The sequence below is a fragment of the Paroedura picta genome, chromosome 7 (assembly GCF_049243985.1).
Source record: "Paroedura picta isolate Pp20150507F chromosome 7, Ppicta_v3.0, whole genome shotgun sequence".
Taxonomy (NCBI): Eukaryota; Metazoa; Chordata; class Lepidosauria; order Squamata; family Gekkonidae; genus Paroedura; species Paroedura picta.
In genome coordinates this window covers 19,370,965-19,388,799 of record NC_135375.1, presented here as the reverse complement: position 1 = coordinate 19,388,799, position 17,835 = coordinate 19,370,965, and the positions used below count along the sequence as shown (strand labels likewise).

The window sequence follows — 17,835 nt, the reverse complement described above, 5'->3', positions numbered from 1 at the left end:
GTCAGTGAGTGAGCCAACTGCCCAGCTATTTCTGATAATAAGATTTTCCCTGTGGTGTACTCCTCTCAGTATAAATATTCTCCCCCCCCCCACCCTGATAATGGCAGAAGGAGGCACAAAAGGTATCCTACCTGCTACTTATCAACAAAATACCAAGCAAGCAAGAAATACACTCCAGGGATATTAAATCCCAAGTTTCTTGCTGTTCATCTAGCGAGAGATGAACTATTACATGTTTGTTTAACATGTTGGTGATCCCCCTGCTAATTAGTTTTTTAAAAGTGGCTCATAAGAAAGTCATTACACTATCAGTAAAACAGATAGTGGCCAGCGGAAGAAGATAATCTAAACCGCAACAGGTAACAAAATACAGTTGACAAAACACAGTCCTGCGTAATTTGAAACGGAGCAGAGGAAAATGATCTAACAGCCCTACCAGGTGGGTTACCCTCTAACTACGAAACCACAGCCACACTGGGCAAAGGAAGGGAGGGGAGAAAGAGAATCAATATCCCTGGAGGGGGAGCCTTTCCATTGGGCACCTACGGATTAATAAACTCGATTGATATTTAGCGAATCCATATGTAGAAGGAACTGTGAAGTCAAGATACCACAACATAAAAAGTCCTATGTGGTAAACACTTCCATTTGGTCTCTCTCTCTCTCACACACACACACACACACACACACACATTATGGTTAGATCAGATTGTAAGTTCTTTGGGGCACTATAAAGCAAAATGTCCATCAATGGAGCCCTATAAATGGCAAGCAAATATGATTGGCATAGATTCTCAAGTTCCTTTTGGCAAGTTCCTGACAGTTAGGGCGGTTTCTCAGTGGAACAGTCTTCCTCAGGAGGTGGTGGGTTCCCCATCTTTGGAAATTTTTAAACAGAGGCTAGATAGCCAGCTGACAGAGAGGCTGATTCTGTGAAGGCAAAGGGGTGGCAGATTACAGTAGATGAGTAATTGGGATGTGAGTGTCCTGCATAGTGCAGGGGGTTGGACTAGATGACCCTGGAGATCCCTTCCAACTCTATGATTCTATGATCTGCACAAACAGAGGTGAGCTGTATTGAACCACCAAGGTTGATTCAGGAAGGGTTACGTCTTGTTTCAGTCAGCCAAGAATACATCCCCAAGATTTTCCCCACAAGGACCGGATCCAAGTAATTTGGTCGTTTCCCAGAGTACTCCTTTGTTGCACTTCCTAGACAGCATTAGCAATTTGTGGTTGACAGAATAACCGAGGAAGGCCTTTTGTGACAACATTTATACCTGGCTTTCTGGGGTTTATTGACAGCCCTTTTGTGACAACATTTATACCTGGCTTTCTGGGGTTTATTGACAGCCCTGGAAGGGTTTCCTGAATAGGTGAGAGTTAATGAATATATATATATATATATATATATATATATATATATATATATATATATATATATATATATATATATATATATATATATATATATATATATATATATATATATATATATATATATATATATATATATATATATTTATATATTTATATATTTATATATTTATATATGTGTGTGTGTGTGTGTGTATGTGTATGTGTATGTGTATATGTATGTATATATGTATGTATGTATATGTATGTATATATATGTATGTATATATATGTGTATATATATGTGTATATATATGTGTATATATATGTGTATATATACGTGTATATATATATGTATATATATACATACAATGTTTAACAAATTTATATATATATATAAATTTGTTAAACATTGATCGGGTGATATGACCATAGATGGTCATGTTGACCTGCCTCCCCCTCCCAAAATGGCCAGAAGGCCTCTGTCTCCTCTTCACCGGCTGTTCAAGGCACCTGAATTGGAACTCAGAACTTTTGAATCCTTGCCATGATAAGAGACAGTGCCACATCCCTTTCACTGTGGCAGCTAGCATGGCACCGTGGTTAAGACTGGCAAGCTCTAATCTGGAGAACTGGGTTTGATTCCCCACTCCTCCACATGCAGCCAGCTGGGTGACCCTGGGCCAGTCTCTGTTCTCTTAGAGTTGTTCTCACAGAGCAGTTCTGTCAGAGCTCCCTCAGAGTATCTGTTGTGGGGAGAGGAAGGGAAAGGAGTTTATAAGACACTTTGTGACCCTCTCAGGTAGTGAAAAGCAGAGTATTAAAAATCCAGTTGTTCTCCTTTGAGCACTTTCAGGGTGTCTGTTTTGGGGAGATCTGATTTTAAGTAGATCTGCAGAGGCAGGGGACATAATCTTTGATTTATGCCACTTCCCCTCCTAAAACAACCGGTTTTAATTAAACAGGAGAATCAGAGATCGGTCTGTCCGAGGCCACTGTGTTATGGATGCACCAGTCGTTCTAAACTAATTTCTCTTCCTTCAGAGCGTCGGCTGTGATTACGAGATAAATTCCAACGCGACGGAAGATCGATGTGGCGTCTGCCTGGGGGACGGGGCTTCGTGCCAGACTGTGATGCTAACATTCAATCAAAGCGAAGGCTTAGGTAAAGAACGCTCTTCTTCCCCGTCGCTCCGCTGAGGTCATTTCAATAAGTGACAGCGTGGGAAATATTTTCCACCAAACGAAAGGAGGTAGCAAGAGATCAAAGAAGAAGGACATTCTGACTGGGGATGCTCAATTCCAGACTAAAGAGATCAGTTCTCCTGGAGAAGATGGCCGCTTGGGAGGGGGGACTCCACAAAATTATACTCCACTGAGGCCCCTCCCCCTCCCCCTCCCCCTCCCCACCCCCAAATCCCGTCCACTCCACCCCCAAAATCTCCAGGTATTTCCCAACCCAGAGCTGGCAATCCTGTTTCAAATATCACAAAGCCCTCTCGGGAAACATTACTGTTTAGCCGTGACATTAGGAAAGGTGGCGAGGCATTGCTCCTTAACTCCGCCTTAGAATCATAGAGTTGAAAGGGGCCATACAGGCCCTCTAGAGCAGTGGTCCCCAACCTTTTCAACGCCGGGGACCACTCACCGGGGACCACTCAACACCTTTTACTGAGGCCCGGTGGCGGGGGGGGGGTAGTTTACTCCTCTACTCTCAACCACTGCCCTAACACTCTCTGATCGCTATGGTAATGTTTAAACATCCCTTCAAAATAAGATACAGACACTCCACAACAATGAAGTGTGTTGTAAAGGGCTGGGGGGGATGAAGTAAAGGGCCGGGGGGGGGGGGAGAGGAGGCATCCTTCGGGGCCCACCTCCAATTAGTCGAAGGACCACATATGGTCCGCAGCCCACTGGTTGGGGATCGCTACTCTAGAGCAGGGGTAGTCAACCTGTGGTCCTCCAGATGTTCATAGACTACAATTCCCATGAGCCCCTGCCAGCATTTGCTGGCAGGGGCTCATGGGAATTGTAGTCTATGAACATCTGGAGGACCACAGGTTGACTACCCCTGCTCTAGACCAACCCCCTGCAAAGTACAGGCTCTTCCTCCTCTCCCTTGCCTTCCAGTTTCAAACCACATTCTTCAGGCACTATGATCTAAGGTTATTCTGTGGTAGGAAACTCAACAAATTTTATCACTGAGAATAACACTATCCTCACAAGGGCCCCAAAGATGGTGCTGAGGCGGGGGGAGGGGGGGCTCGCATCCCTACGTCACTGAATCCAGGGCAAATAAGACATGTGACAAAACTCTTTGCTAGGCAGGAGGTGAGGGGGAAAACCAGTGGCTGCAGCTCTTGCTGCCACAAATATGAGCACCGGAGTTCCAACAATCTTTTTTTGGTGAAACAGTCAAGAGGGTCTCTCCCTGTGATCTTAATTCCTGAGTAGGAACAGGTGGGAGAAGTGTAGTGATTAAAGAGCCTTGGACTCCAATCTAGAGAACCGGGTTTGATTCCCCGCTTCTCTTCCACACGCAGCCAGCTGGGTGACCTTGAGCTACTCACGGTTCTGTGAGAAGCTGTTCTCACAGAGCAGCTCTGCTGGAGCTCTCTCAGCCTCACCTACCCCTGTCTGTTGTGGGGAGAGGAAGGGAAGGTGATTGGAAGCCGATCTGAGACTCCTTCATGTAGTAAAATTCAGGTACAAAAACCAACTCTTCTTTGTTATTTCTGGTGTTAATATCCCCCAAATCCTTACTTCTTTAAATCCAACAACAAATGGCAAGTTTGCTCAGAGTTTTTGGAAGGGTCTCTTTTTTTTTTCTCGTCCTGGCTGCCGTTTTGCTCAGTTTGTTTTTAACTTGAACACATACCGACCTTTGCAAGCTTTGTTTGAACGGAACCCCCGTCCCCCGCTTCAGCAGTTAATTGCGACAGGATGAAATGCAGGAGAGAATGGATTAGAAAGAGCGTGGGTGATTAAGTAAAGAGAAGGCGGAAACTTCCTTTGAGGACCACATTTTAAATAATTGTGTTTTTAAATGCTGTTTCTGCCTGTTTTGTTTATTTATTTGTGTATTAAAAATAGGAAATCACTCCGAACATTCTGCTTGGAAGGGACTGGGAAAAGAACTCAGATGGGACTTGGAATGGTTAGAAAGCTCTTTAAAGCTCAGTCCATTAGATGTTTATCCATCCCTTTCTTAAAGGAGCTCAGACTGCATCCATGGTTTCCCCCTCCTCCTTTTTATTAACCTTCACAACAGCCCAGCTGTGTAGGTTCGACAGTTTGTAGGAGAGCCAGTTCGGTGTAGTGGTTAGGAGTGCAGACTTCTAATCTGGCATGCTGGGTTTCATTCTGCGCTCCCCCACATGCAGCCAGCATGGGTGACCTTGGGCTCGCCACGGCACTGAAAAAACTGTTGTGACAGAGCAGTGATATCAGCGTTCTCTCAGCCTCACCCACCTCACAGGGTGTCTGTTGTGGGGAGAGGACAGGGAAGGCGATTGTAAGCCGCTTTAAGCCTCCTTCGGGTAGAGAAAAGCAGCATATAAGAACCAACTCTTCTTCTTCTTCTAGACTGAGCCAGAGTTACTGGCCTAAAGTCACCCAGGCTGCTTTCACAATGAGTTTTTGCTCACTGGCTTCTCTACTGTGGTGCCTTTATTTTGTACAATCTCATGCTGTAATCATTCAGGTTTTTCCTATCCTTCATTTGCTCTACATTTAAGTTGGAAGTGTCCTCCAGGGTCATCGAGTTCAACCCCCTGCAGAATGCAGGAAACTCACAACTACCTGCCCGCCCACCCAATTCCATGCCCAGATGATGCCCCCCCCCCCCCGCAAGAAAACCAGAATCCCTGGCCAGGTATACGTTATGAAGGACATGATTTTGCATTCTGATCAAGAACACAGAAAGCTGCTCAGGCGGTTTTCGCACAATATGCACGGCATTCCTTGAGCAGTGAGGCCATTCTGATTCCTGTTCAAACAAATAATTTTCTCTCAAGAGTCAGGCTTGGTCGAAACCGACTGAGGGTTTTGTGCAGGGAGGTGGCTGTGCACTGCACTGATTGGTCAGTGCCTGTATAGTCATGAACCCAGTCCGATGCTTTTAAAGGTGATTTTTATCACAGCTATGAACGGACATTTAAGTTAATATTCATTATATACGTGCAGTCACTTTAAAAGACAGACAGGTGGGATGAGTGTTAAAATGGATGACTGCATAAACTCTTCCTGCCTGTCATTTTGCTTTGTAAAGGCAGAACAAAACTGGTAAGAAAGGCTGTAAACAGAATTGCTCTCACTTTGATTCTGCTTCAGTGTACTTCAGGCCGAGGGCTTGCTTGCCAGCTACTCGACCTGTATATTTGGGGAAAATGAATAAAAGCAAAAATGTTTTAAAACATTTAATTGGGGAGAAAGTTGCTTTGGGACATGCAGAACGGTAGCTATTGTCCAGCTTGTTCCGCAAGGGTTTTATTTTTATCTATACTCATTACATTCAAAGGAAGGCAGAGAAGTAATGATTCCAATTTGTCATGCCAGCCGTCACTTTTTATCTGACGGCTTTCAGCTGGCTCCGAAGTTCTGTGGCACCAGTATTGCTGTCAAAAGGTCCTGCGGTGATACCATCGAAGCCTCACTCTAAGCCTTAGACTCCATATTTATTAGAGCACCCAAGCCAGATTATGCATGGTGGCTGCCCGCCATCACAAATGTTAAATCTTACGAGGTTACTCTGTGGCCGGCCATATAAAATAGGGAGATGGGGGCGTTGGAGGGGGATCTGTACGGCTGGTCCTCTCTGCTAAGTTTTGCATAGAAAATGCTCCCCTGGAGCGTATCGCTACCTGCTTCCATTTTTCCAAGCAGCGAGGAGTTCCAGGAGGTGGCACTTGCCTGAATTTCCTTTAAGGAAGGAGCGGTGGTACGTTAGGTGGCCTGGTAGTATTTATTCACAAATATGCAAGTAGAACACTGGTAGAGGGAAAGAGGTAGAGCGGGAAAGCTGGAGCATTTCCGCACCTCATTAAAATAGCGTTATGCCAGCTGAATGGTGTAGTGCTAAATATTATCGCGCCTCCGGGCTATTCCCCATCTTCTTGCTGTAGTTAGCTGCCTTTTCTCACTTCTCACCCTCCACAAGCACTGCTGGAAATGGTGAAAGAGATCAACACGGTTTATACGCAACTCTCTTCTACCTGTCAATCAAGCCAGGCAGCCATTCCCCTTTCTCCTTTTTTAAAAGGTCCTGCAATGCCTGCCTATTTTTTAAAAAATTAACTGTTCTTCGTTTCATAGACTCATAGAATCATAGAATAATAGAGTTAGAAGGGACCTCCTGGGTCATCTAGTCCAACCCTCTGCACTATGCAGGACACTCACATCCCAATCACTCATCTACTGTAACCTGCCACCCCCTTGAGCCTTCACAGAATCAGCCTCTCCGTCAGATGGCTATCTAGCCTCTGTTTCAAATTTTCCAAATTTCCTCTGTTTAAATGCGTATGCATCTGATCATAATCTATGCATCTAATTATAGATGCATAGTGCTTTTTGAACACCACCCCTTATGGAATCAAGAGTCTTGATCAGGGGTAGTCAAACTGCGGCCCTCCAGATGTCCATGGACTACAATTCCCAAGAGCCCCCTGCCAGCATTCGCTGGCAGGGGGCTCTTGGGAATTGTAGTCCATGGACATCTGGAGGGCTGCAGTTTGACTACCCCTGGTCTTGATGGATCCTGTGTGCTAGCCAAAGGCACTAAATGTCCCCACTGTTTGAATTGCGGTTCCCGCTTTGCAGGTTCCCTTCACTGCATACACGAGGAATGCCACTGATGTCTGCAGCCATCCAAACTTCTGGGAAAGGCCGCAGAACCCCTGGAGAGCTCTTGTGGAACCCCAGGGCTCCCCAGAACCTTGGAAGGGAATCCATACTTTAGATTCTTTCTAGGAGAATAAAAGGAGGGGGAAAGGGCAGAACTGTCTCAAGGCCATTTTTATTCACAACTGTATTTAAATCGTTCAGCAATGGATTTGCAATGGAAGAAAGGCAATTTCCCCCGTTGTTTTTGCTACAAGTGTTGAGTGGGTTTCTGCATTCAGAAACCTCCATCCAGTTCTTTGGAGGATTTACCTTGTAACTTGTAGAGGTGCTTCGGAAGCAGCCGTAGTGCTCTCAAACGGAAGGTTATTACAGAACGAAGAAGTTAAAGCCCTACAGCTAATTAGCTTTTTATTCAAAAGCTACACGATAAGCACTGGAAAACAGTGCTGTATTTTAGGAAATTCAAAACTGTTTTCCGCTAGCCAAGATTAAGTAGCTACGTGAACAGAGAGCAGAGAACGCGAAGTCTGTTATGAAGCTATCAAGGTGAATTTAGACAAAAGCTCAGCCTTGAATGGTTCAGGCAGAAATAACTTTGTTTGTAGAATGTTTGTTGCATTAAATATATATATAGTGGAGTGGAAAGGGAAGGCGACAGTAAGCTGCTTTGAGACTCCTTCGGGTAGAGAACAGCGGCATATAAGAACCAATTTTTCTTCTTCTTCTTCAGTAGTATCAGGGCTCTCTCAGCCTCACCCACCTCACAGGGTGTCTGTTGTGGGGAGAGGAAAGGGAAGGCGACTGTAAGCTGCTTTGAGACTCCTTTGGGTAGAGAACAGCGGCATATAAGATCCAACTTTTCTTCTTCAGTAATATCAGGGCTCTCTCAGCCTCACCCACCTCACAGGGTGTCTGTCGTGGGGAGAGGAAAGGGAAGGCGACCGTAAGCTGCTTTGAGACTCCTTCGGGTAGAGAACAGCGGCATATAAGATCCAACTTTTCTTCTTCTTCAGTAATATCAGGGCTCTCTCAGCCTCATCCACCTCACAGGGTGTCTGTTGTGGGGAGAGGAAAGGGAAGGCGACTGTAAGCTGCTTTGAGACTCCTTCGGGTAGAGAACAGCGGCATATAAGAACCAATTTTTCTTCTTCTTCAGTAGTATCAGGGCTCTCTCAGCCTCACCCACCTCACAGGGTGTCTGTCGTGGGGAGAGGAAAGGGAAGGCGACAGTAAGCTGCTTTGAGACTCCTTCGGGTAGAGAACAGCGGCATATAAGATCCAACTTTTCTTCTTCTTCAGTAATATCAGGGCTCTCTTAGCCTCACCCACCCCACAGGGTGTCTGTCGTGGGGAGAGGAAAGGGAAGGCGACCGTAAGCTGCTTTGAGACTCCTTCGGGTAGAGAAAAGCGGCATATAAGAACCAACTCTTCTTCTTCTTCAGTAATATCAGGACTCTCTTATCCTCACCCACCTCACAGGGTGTCTATTGTGGGGAGAGGAAAGGGAAGGCGATTGGAAGCTGCTTTGAGATTCCTTCGATTAGAGCACAGCGGCATATAAGAACCAACTCTTCTTCAATGCAGCTGCCTCAGCACAGACTGGATATGGGCCCTCCAAGATGCACCTGTGAGGACCCTAGCAGCTGCGTTTACACCAGCTGTAATTTCTGGGTCAACAACAAGGGGAGGCCCACATAGAGTGAGTTACAGTAGTCTAATCTGGAGGTGACTGTTGCATGAATCACTATAGGCCAGAGGTAGTCAAACTGCAGCCCTCCAGATGTCCATGGACTACAATTCCTATGAGCCCCTGCCAGCATTTGCTGGCAGGGACTCTTGGGAATTGTAGTCCATGGACATCTGGAGGGCCGCAGTTTGACCACCCCTGCTATAGGCAGACAGTCCGAGGGCAGGTAGGGTGCTAGTAGCCTCACCTATTGGTCTTCTTCAGTATTGCAGTTTGAGCCAAAACATGCACTGTGGCATTTTAAAACTGCAAGGAGTCATTCCAGTGACAGAGATAGACAAGCAGACAGACAGACAAGCATACTTCATTTCTTCCCAAAGAAGCTTACATTGGCTTTACCCTCATGGGAAATGTTGTCCACATTCTGGGAAATGTGTCTAGAATTTTAAAAAGTGCCCTATCTTGGAAAATCTGACCCTTGGTAGGAAAATACTTTCGGAACAGAATTAAAATTTATGCTCTGGTGTTCTTAAACATCTGGATTTTAAAAAAACATCACAGAAACTATATAAAACTGATGTGCTTTTCAGGTGTGTCCCCCCTCCCCTTGTTATAACTGGAGAAGACTTTCTAAGGTATGTTCCTGGTGATCCCTTGGAATTATAGCTCATCTCCAGAGGTGTCAGAGATCAGTTCCCCTGGAGAAGATGGCTGCTTTGGAGGGTGCACTCCATAGCATTATCCTCCACTGAGGTCCCTCCCTGCTCCAAATCCCGCCTACTCCTGGCTCCACCCCCAAAGTCTCCAGGTATTTCCCTGCCCAGAGCTGGCAACCCTAGATACGGTGTTTGCAAAACTTCACCCAGGTGGTTCAACTCAGCACTGTTGTTAGTTGTTAGCCTGAGCTCCAGGAAAAGCAAGGACGCTAAATTACTTTTTGAACAGGTGTTTTCATTTAAGTAATTTGTGGATGCTGGCAAATAAACAGATGAATTGAGTGCTTTTGCTCTCTCTGCTACGTGCATTCTTGAATAGGACTAGTGCTTACTGCTTTTAGAATCAGGCAATAGGCATTATTACTCTCATGTGGATAGCCAAGGCAAGGCCAATGTTATTAGATTTTGGAAGCTAAGCAGGGTTTGCCCTGGTCGGAATTTGGATGGGAGACCACGTAAGAACGTCAGGGTTACTTCACAGAGGCAATCAATGGCACATAACTTCTGAATATCCCTAGCTTTGAAAACCCTATGGGGTCACCATGAGTCGGCTGCAACTCATTTATTTGTTTGTTTATTATTTTGATTTATATACCGCTGCATTTCCTAGGAGCCCGCAACGGTTCCCAGGATAAAACATTAAAAGACAATAAAACCCCCGAAAAAACTCCAATTACAATAGACAAGCAAGTGGTCCAAAACGTATTTCAACAATCCAGGGGTAATCAAACTGCGGCCCTCCAGATGCCCATGGACTACAATTCCCAGGAGCCCCTGCCAGCATTCGCTGGCAGGGGCTTCTGGGAATTGTAGTCCATGGACATCTGGAGGGCCGCAGTTTGACTACCCCATCCCACCTCATTCAGACGGAGGCTGAGTTTTCTTCCACTAGGAGTGAATAGGTGCAGATCTAACAGACTCTAATAGACTTTGGGGAAAGGCCCTTGATGGAAACACCAGGGGGTCTACCCTGGCCTCAACCAAACTCCTGGTGGAAGAGCTTCATCTTGCAGGCCCTGCGGAAAGCTGACAACTCCGGCAGGGCCCTCAGCTCTTCCGGGAGCTCATTCCACCAGATGGGGCCAGGACCGAAAAGGCATCCCTTAGACCGTTTATGCACTGGGAACTTCACTGCCCCAGCTCCCGTGCAGGAGCACAAATCCAGACCGGATGAGGTGAACCAGTCCAAATCCTCCCCCATGTGGGTGCAGGAAGAGGTGGGGCAACCTGCCATTACTAAAACTGCAGACCGGCATGAAACCTCCAGTGCATAAATGGTCTTAGAAAGCATTCTCCAGGTATAACAAGAGGATGGGGCGACTCTTGAAAAGCACAACAGCAAAACGAAAAAGGCGCACAGTCATTAAACCCAATGAATGCCTTTCTGATCTCCACAGGGTATGTCGACATCGGCCTAATTCCAAAAGGCGCAAGAAACATCAGGGTGGAGGAAGTGGCAGAAGCAGGGAATTTCCTTGCATTGAGAAGCAAGGACCCAGAAAAGTATTACCTGAACGGAGGGTTCATTATCCAGTGGAATGGAGACTACAAAGTGGCAGGAACAATATTTCAGTACGACCGGAAAGGAGACCTGGAAAACCTCACCGCAGCTGGACCCACAAATGAATCGTTGTGGCTGCAGGTAGCACAAGGCAAGGGGTTGCGTGAGAACGTGGCACTAACAGGCTGGTTGGAGGTTGTTACAGGCTACTAGATCAGCCATTCTCAACCTTTTTTGGCCATGGCTCTTTTAGGAGCTCTTATCGGGTTCCATGGCCCCTTGCAGTAGGCTGTCAATTACACTATGAGCTAGGCCAGTGGTCCCCAACCTTTTTATCACCGGGGACCACTCAATGCCTTTTACTGAGGCCTGGTGGGGGGGGGGGGTAGTTTACTCCTCTACTCTCAACCACTGTCCTAACGCTCTCTGATCGCTATGGTAATGTTTAAACATCCCTTCAAAATAAGATACAGACACGCCACAACAATGAAGTGTGTTGTAAAGGGCTGGGGGGATGAAGTAAAGGGCCGGGGGGGGGGGAGAAGGCGTCCTTCAGGGCCCACCTCCAATTAGTCGAAGGACCACATGTGGTCCGCGGCCCACAGGTTGGGGATTGCTAAGCTAGGCTAACAAAGGCCTAAGCTAAGAGTGAACTCACTGTACTCAATGTACCTTGTCTTATATATATGTGAGGAAGATTTCTAGGACATTCAACCAAAAAAAGCATGTGTGTTATTTTTCTTCAATGTATTACACAATTTGTTTTTCATTCCCTTGACGAAGGTTGAACTTTCTAGCGATTAATGACATCATATGTGATTAAAATGGTATTTCGTTGGTTCGGTTACCAACGCCCCCTCCTTAAATCCTTTGGGCTCCCCTTCTCACATTTTTCATTCCATGGATGGCTTCACATGTACCGGGGACAACCCAGAGCTGGCAACTCTAGTTGAGACCATGTTTCCGATAACTGAATGAAAGTGGCCATCATGCATGGGAGTGATGGGCTATGAACGAATGAACGAACGAACGAACTCCAGTCATTAAGCTGTCAATGTCTGGTTTGGTGTCTGGGTTGACCCTCTGAGAGAAGAAGTGTTGTAATGCAAAAGGCCATGAATGAGATATATAGGACCCTGTCAATGACAAGAACGGAGACCTCCATTACAGGCACAATCAAATCTCCACAGCTTTGTGCATCAATCATGTTGGATTTCAACAGAAGCCAAGTTTACTTCTTTGGAACATGTTTTCCCATTCACCGGTCTGTTTGGTGCCTGCTCTCTGTCATGAATTCACACGACCTGAAACCAATCCCCTTTCTCGTTTGTGCAGCTCCTTTTCCAGGAGAATAACCCTGGAATAATATACGAATATACCGTCCGGAAAGACTGGAGCTCTGAGAATGAAGTGGAGGAGCCAGAGTATTTATGGCAATACAGCAGCTGGACCAGTTGCAGTGTCACGTGTGGGAAGGGTAAGAGATGACGCCAGGCCATTGGTCTCGCACTCCCAGTTGTTAACCTAACATCCAGCTAACTGGATTGTCCAAACAGCATGTTGAGAACGACCTTGGAAAGCTACTAATCATCAGTTTGTTCAACCTAATATAAAACAACAGGGGGGGAGTCCTACCACAAAATAGCAGTGGAGTTCCCCCACCTTAGAATCATAGAGTTGTAAGGGACCTCCAGGGTCATCGAGTCCAACCCCCTGCAGAATGCAGGAAACTCACCACTACCTGTCCACCCACAGTGGCCCCAATTCAATGCCCAGGTGATGCCTTCCCCACAAGAAAACCAGAATCCCTGGCCAGGTATACATTATGAAGGACAGGATATTGCATTTTGATCATCAAGAACACAGAAAGCTGCTCAGGCGGTTTCTGCACAATATACATGGCATTACTTAAGCAGTGAGGCCATTCTGATTCCACACTTGTCTCGTCCTGTTCAAACAAATCATTTTCTCTCAAGGGTCAGGCTTGGTCGAAACCGACTGAGGGTTTTGTGCAGGGAGGTGGCTGTGCACTGCACTGATTGGTCAGTGCCTGTATCGTCATGAACCCAGTCCAACACTTTTAAAGGTGATTTTTATCACAGCAATGAACGGACATTTAAATTAATATTCATTATAAATGTGCAGTCACTTAAAAAGACAGACAGGTGGTATGAGGGTTAAAATGGATGACTGCATAAGCTCTGCCTGCCTGTCGTTTTGCGTTGCGAAGGCAGAACAAAACTGGTAAGAAAGGCTGTAGACGGAATTGCTCTCACTTTGGTTCTGTTACAGGAGGAACAGTGTGCCTCAGACGTCTCCCCTGAGGCACTTGGGGAGTCTGTTGAGTGGGGAGTGATGAGGACTGTCGGGAGGGAATGTTTTAATGGGGTTCATTTTATCATTTTACTATGAGATTAAATATTGCAACTCACCATGAGCCAGATTTGGGAGCGTTGAGTAAAAATTGGAAGGGAGGGAGGGAGAGAGGGAGGGAGGGAGGAAAGAAGGAAGGAAGGAAGGAAGGAAGGAAGGAAGGAAGGAAGGAAGATGACAGACGAAGGGAAGGAAGGGAGGGAGGGAGGGAGGGAGGAAGGAAGGAAGGAAGGAAGGAAGGAAGGAAGATGATAGACAGAGGAAGGAAGGAAGGAAGGAAGGAAGGAAGGAAGGAAGGAAGGAAGGAAGGAAGGAAGGAAGGAAGATGACAGACAGACGAAGGAAGGAAGGAAGGAAGGAAGGAAGGAAGGAAGGAAGGAAGGAAGGAAGGAAGGAAGGAAGGAAGGAAGGAAGGAAGGAAGATGACAGACAGAGGAAGGAAGGAAGGAAGGAAGGATGGAAGGAAGGAAGATGACAGACAGACGAAGGAAGGAAGGAAGGAAGGAAGGAAGATGACAGACAGACGAAGGAAGGAAGGAAGGAAGGAAGGAAGGAAGGAAGGAAGGAAGGAAGGAAGAAAGATGACAGACAGAGGAAGGAAGGAAGGAAGGAAGGAAGGAAGGAAGGAAGGAAGGAAGGAAGGAAGATGACAGACAGACGAAGGAAGGAAGGAAGGAAGGAAGGAAGGAAGGAAGGAAGGAAGGAAGGAAGGAAGGAAGGAAGGAAGGAAGGAAGGAAGGAAGGAGTTTTTTCCTTACCTTATGTTTTTGACCAGGTTCTCTGGACAGGTGGCATATAACATTTCCAAAGAAACTGTGTTGCAAACTCCATCCCCCCTCCCCCCAAGTTTTCTTGGCCTTTTCCATACTTAGCTCTGAGGATGCATCTCTCTTGCACCGAACATTTGAATTCAAATTTGCAAAGCTTCTTTTCATCTGATAATGTGGAAAGACCTGCTGGGCTTCTGCTTCATTTAGAATCGCTGGATGAGGGGAATCACTTCACTACGCTACAGGAAACTGCTTGATGACACATCGAGGCTGGCCAGGGCATTTAAAAGAATCCTGCTTTGTGGTTTTGGTTGGATTGATGGCTAAACCATTAATTCCTCGCTTGGTTCCTCAGAGCAAGTTGAGCGTAGCTCAGGATTTTATGGTTGTCATGCAACTGAAGGCACAACTAGAGAAGAGACATGAGAATCCCCTGATGGGATAATTTGTCATTTCAGCGCACTGCCAAAGCCCCGTGATGTGCATCAGGGCCAGGAAGGGATGTTAGTCCCTCCCCCTCAGACAATAGAAATCACCTCTGCCTATTAGCAGGCAGCCTGTCTTTCCCTCCGTTCACAGGTTGATGCGTCCTAAAAATATGAACAGCCCAGCCAGGTCAGACCAATGATTCACCTAATCCAGCATCCTGTTTCATGCAACAGCCCATGGGATGCCCCCAAAAGGGTGGCCTGCTCTCCCTCTGCCCCTCTCTCCTTCCATCCACACACAGCATAGCCATGGCCATGCATGGCAGTAGGACTCACCAAGGGAGGCAGAGCCCACATGCAGCCTAACTCCACACCACAGGCTGGATCCTTGGGCTGGTTGGCTCACCTGCTCACTCCTTCCATCCCTTCTACAGGTGTGGTGGGTTCAGGGGTAAGATGGCCAGGACTGGCCCTTTCCAGGGCCAATTCCCCCTCCCAGTCTCCCCTGGCAGCCGTGTGTCCAGTACATCCAGCCAGCCGGCCTTTATTCCTCAGCACTTGTGGCTGGATGCAGCAGACCTGGGTGTCCCCATTATCCAGGGAGGAAGAGGGTAGCCTAGTGGTGTCGGGGAGGAAGGCAGCCTTCCTGTACTGGGGAAGAAGACAATTGCTTGGAGTACCAAAAGCTCATGGGCTGGCCCTGACACCTCCTCCCCCAAATTGCTTACTGAGGTTGCTATTTTACCCTGAAATTGGTGAATTTACACCATTGTGATTCAGCACCATTTCAGTTTTGACCATCAGATCATATTCTTGGGGTCATCCAAACGCCAAGGACGGGGTCATCCTCCCAATCCAAACAAAGAGGAAGAAAGGTTCCAAAAATCTTCCCTTCTCCCTCCCCTCCAGTTTGTGCTGATTAGTGCTACTACATCACAATACCTGGAATATGCTTTACCCCTATATACTTCTCCCATCATCAATAAATGGGAATACTGTATATTTGGCAATTTTTGTAATAGGATTCCCTCTGTAGACGGGGAAGGCCTGGGGGTTCATTATGTCAAAGTGCAATATGCCACAAGGCACTGATCATTTGTTGGAATCCCTCATGAGAGCTAATGTAGGTAAAGGTAAAGGTATCCCCTGTGCAAGCACCAGGTCATGTCTGACCCTTGGGGTGATGCCCTCTAGCGTTTTCATGGCAGACTCAATACGGGGTGGTTTGCCAGTGCCTTCCCCAGTCTTTACCGTTTATCCCCCAGCAAGCTGGGTACTCATTTTACTGACCTCGGAAGGATGGAAGGCTGAGTTGACCTTGAGCCGGCTGCTGGGATCGAACTCCCAGCCTCATAGGCAGAGCTTTCAGACTGCGTGTCTGCTGCCTTACCACTCTGCGCCACAAGAGGCTCATATCTAATGTAGAGATAGTAACAATTTGATGGCAGAGAATGGCTCCAATACAGAACCATCCCTTGACGTATGTCTAGTGGAGACAGGGAATTCACAAGCCGTTTCCCTCTGGCTCAGGTGCTCTTAAGCCTTTGGTATGCAAGAGGCACCTCATAAAATGAAGCCCTGGTGCTGTTTCTCCGATGTCCTGAAGAAGTAATGAACCACGAGACCTTATGGAGAGGAACGGGTGGCTGTTTGTCTTGTTAGAACATGCAAGATCTGCAGAGTGCATGATTCAACAGCATGTAGGACGTCTATCCAACAGGGGGCATCAGAGGAGATGTATAGTTAGCATATTTAGATCAGGAACTTCCAGGTATGTTTCCAATAATTTCCTCCCCTGTCCTGATTGGCTCATTTGGAGACTTCCTGCCCATCAGAGCACACTTCCTCCATTTGCCTTCTGATGAGGAAGAACAGTTAGACTGCTAGAACTCTCTCTCTGTCTCCTCTCTCTCTTAACAAAGTTGTTTCAATTCTCACTAAAGCTTCTTATTCTTGAAGCAGCCAGTGTTTGGCTCCTTTGCATATCTTCTAAACTCTGCCCATATTGGTGCTTTGCCTCTGAATACTAAATCTTACTTCACTTTCAGGATTCCAGCGACAGGTCGCCCGCTGTGTGAAGAAGGGGAACGGTGTGGTGAAAAACCTATTTTGCGATCCAGACACCCAACCCAACGGCAGGCAGAAGAAATGCATTGAAAAGGACTGTCCCCCAAGGTAGCAAATCTGTCATTTAAGGGAAAGTACTCTTGATTGATTATCATTTTAATTGTGTTAATAATAACATGCAAAGGTTGAAGAGACGGAGTTCAAAGAATGAATGGTCAGTCAATCTCCCCTATCCAAATTTTAATTCAGCCACAGATTCATTAAGTATTCAATCTTCTACGGCAGTGGTCCCCAACCCCCGGTCTACGGACCGGGACCAGTCCGTGGATCAGTTGGTACCTGGCCGCAGCTCCTCCTCGTCCTCCTCCTTGGCTGCTGCCTTGGGGGCTGCCCTGCCACTCTGCCACCAGCTCACCTTTGGTGCTCTCTGGCAGCCGCCATGCCTGGGGCTCCCCCTTGTTATGACACTGTGCAGCTGCTGCTGGCAGCACCCCCTAGTGGGTGGTGGGAAGTCAGGGGTGCCGGCGGTGGCAGCAATGCCCCTCGGCAAAAGACTACCCCCTTCCGGGCCTCAGTAAAATTGTCAAGCGTTGACCGGTCCCCGGTGATAGAAAGGTTGGGGACCACTGCTCTAAGGCTAGAGTGGCCAAACTATAGCTCTCCAGATGTCCAGTTGTCCCATGAGGCCCTGCCAGCATGCTACAAGGGCTCATGGGAATTCTAGTCCATGGACATCTGGAGAGCCACAGTCTGGTCACCCCTGCTCTAAGGCAAACCCCATCTATAATTTTTATTTGCTTGTTTGTTTGTCGAACATGAAGCATTTTTTAAAAACCTGCAAAACCATAATACAAAGTGATAGTGATTTTTAGTCCATGCCCTGGTCGTTTGTCCGCAAGGGCGTGTATATTCGACAGATTCCTGAACTAGTTCTCCAACACAGGCAGGGATAGAATCAACCTGTAACTTGTAACAAGTATGAGGGGCACTCAGCTGTTCTGGGAGCTCATTCCACCAGGCAGGTGACGGACAAAAAGGCCCTGACCCTGGTTGAGGCCAGGAGGATATTGCACGGACCAGGGACCTCCAACCT

General features: G+C 46.9%; 1 protein-coding gene and 1 long non-coding RNA gene across 6 annotated transcripts in view; one reads left to right on the top strand and one right to left on the bottom strand.

Moving 5' to 3' along the window:
- ADAMTS12 (ADAM metallopeptidase with thrombospondin type 1 motif 12) overlaps positions 1–17,835 on the top strand; it is a 164,900-nt gene that overhangs the window by 122,694 nt on the left and 24,371 nt on the right. For both annotated transcript variants that reach the window (XR_013233003.1, XM_077346955.1), the window contains exons 14-17: positions 2,401–2,521; positions 11,001–11,245; positions 12,440–12,581; positions 16,724–16,850. Coding sequence is in view for 1 of the 2 variants with exons in the window: in XM_077346955.1 (XP_077203070.1) it covers positions 2,401–2,521; positions 11,001–11,245; positions 12,440–12,581; positions 16,724–16,850 (635 nt within the window). In the remaining variant the exon portion in view is untranslated. The remainder of the gene's footprint in view (positions 1–2,400; positions 2,522–11,000; positions 11,246–12,439; positions 12,582–16,723; positions 16,851–17,835) is intronic.
- Positions 1–17,835, bottom strand: part of LOC143842160 (uncharacterized) — a 55,126-nt gene that overhangs the window by 34,159 nt on the left and 3,132 nt on the right. The window lies entirely within an intron of this gene.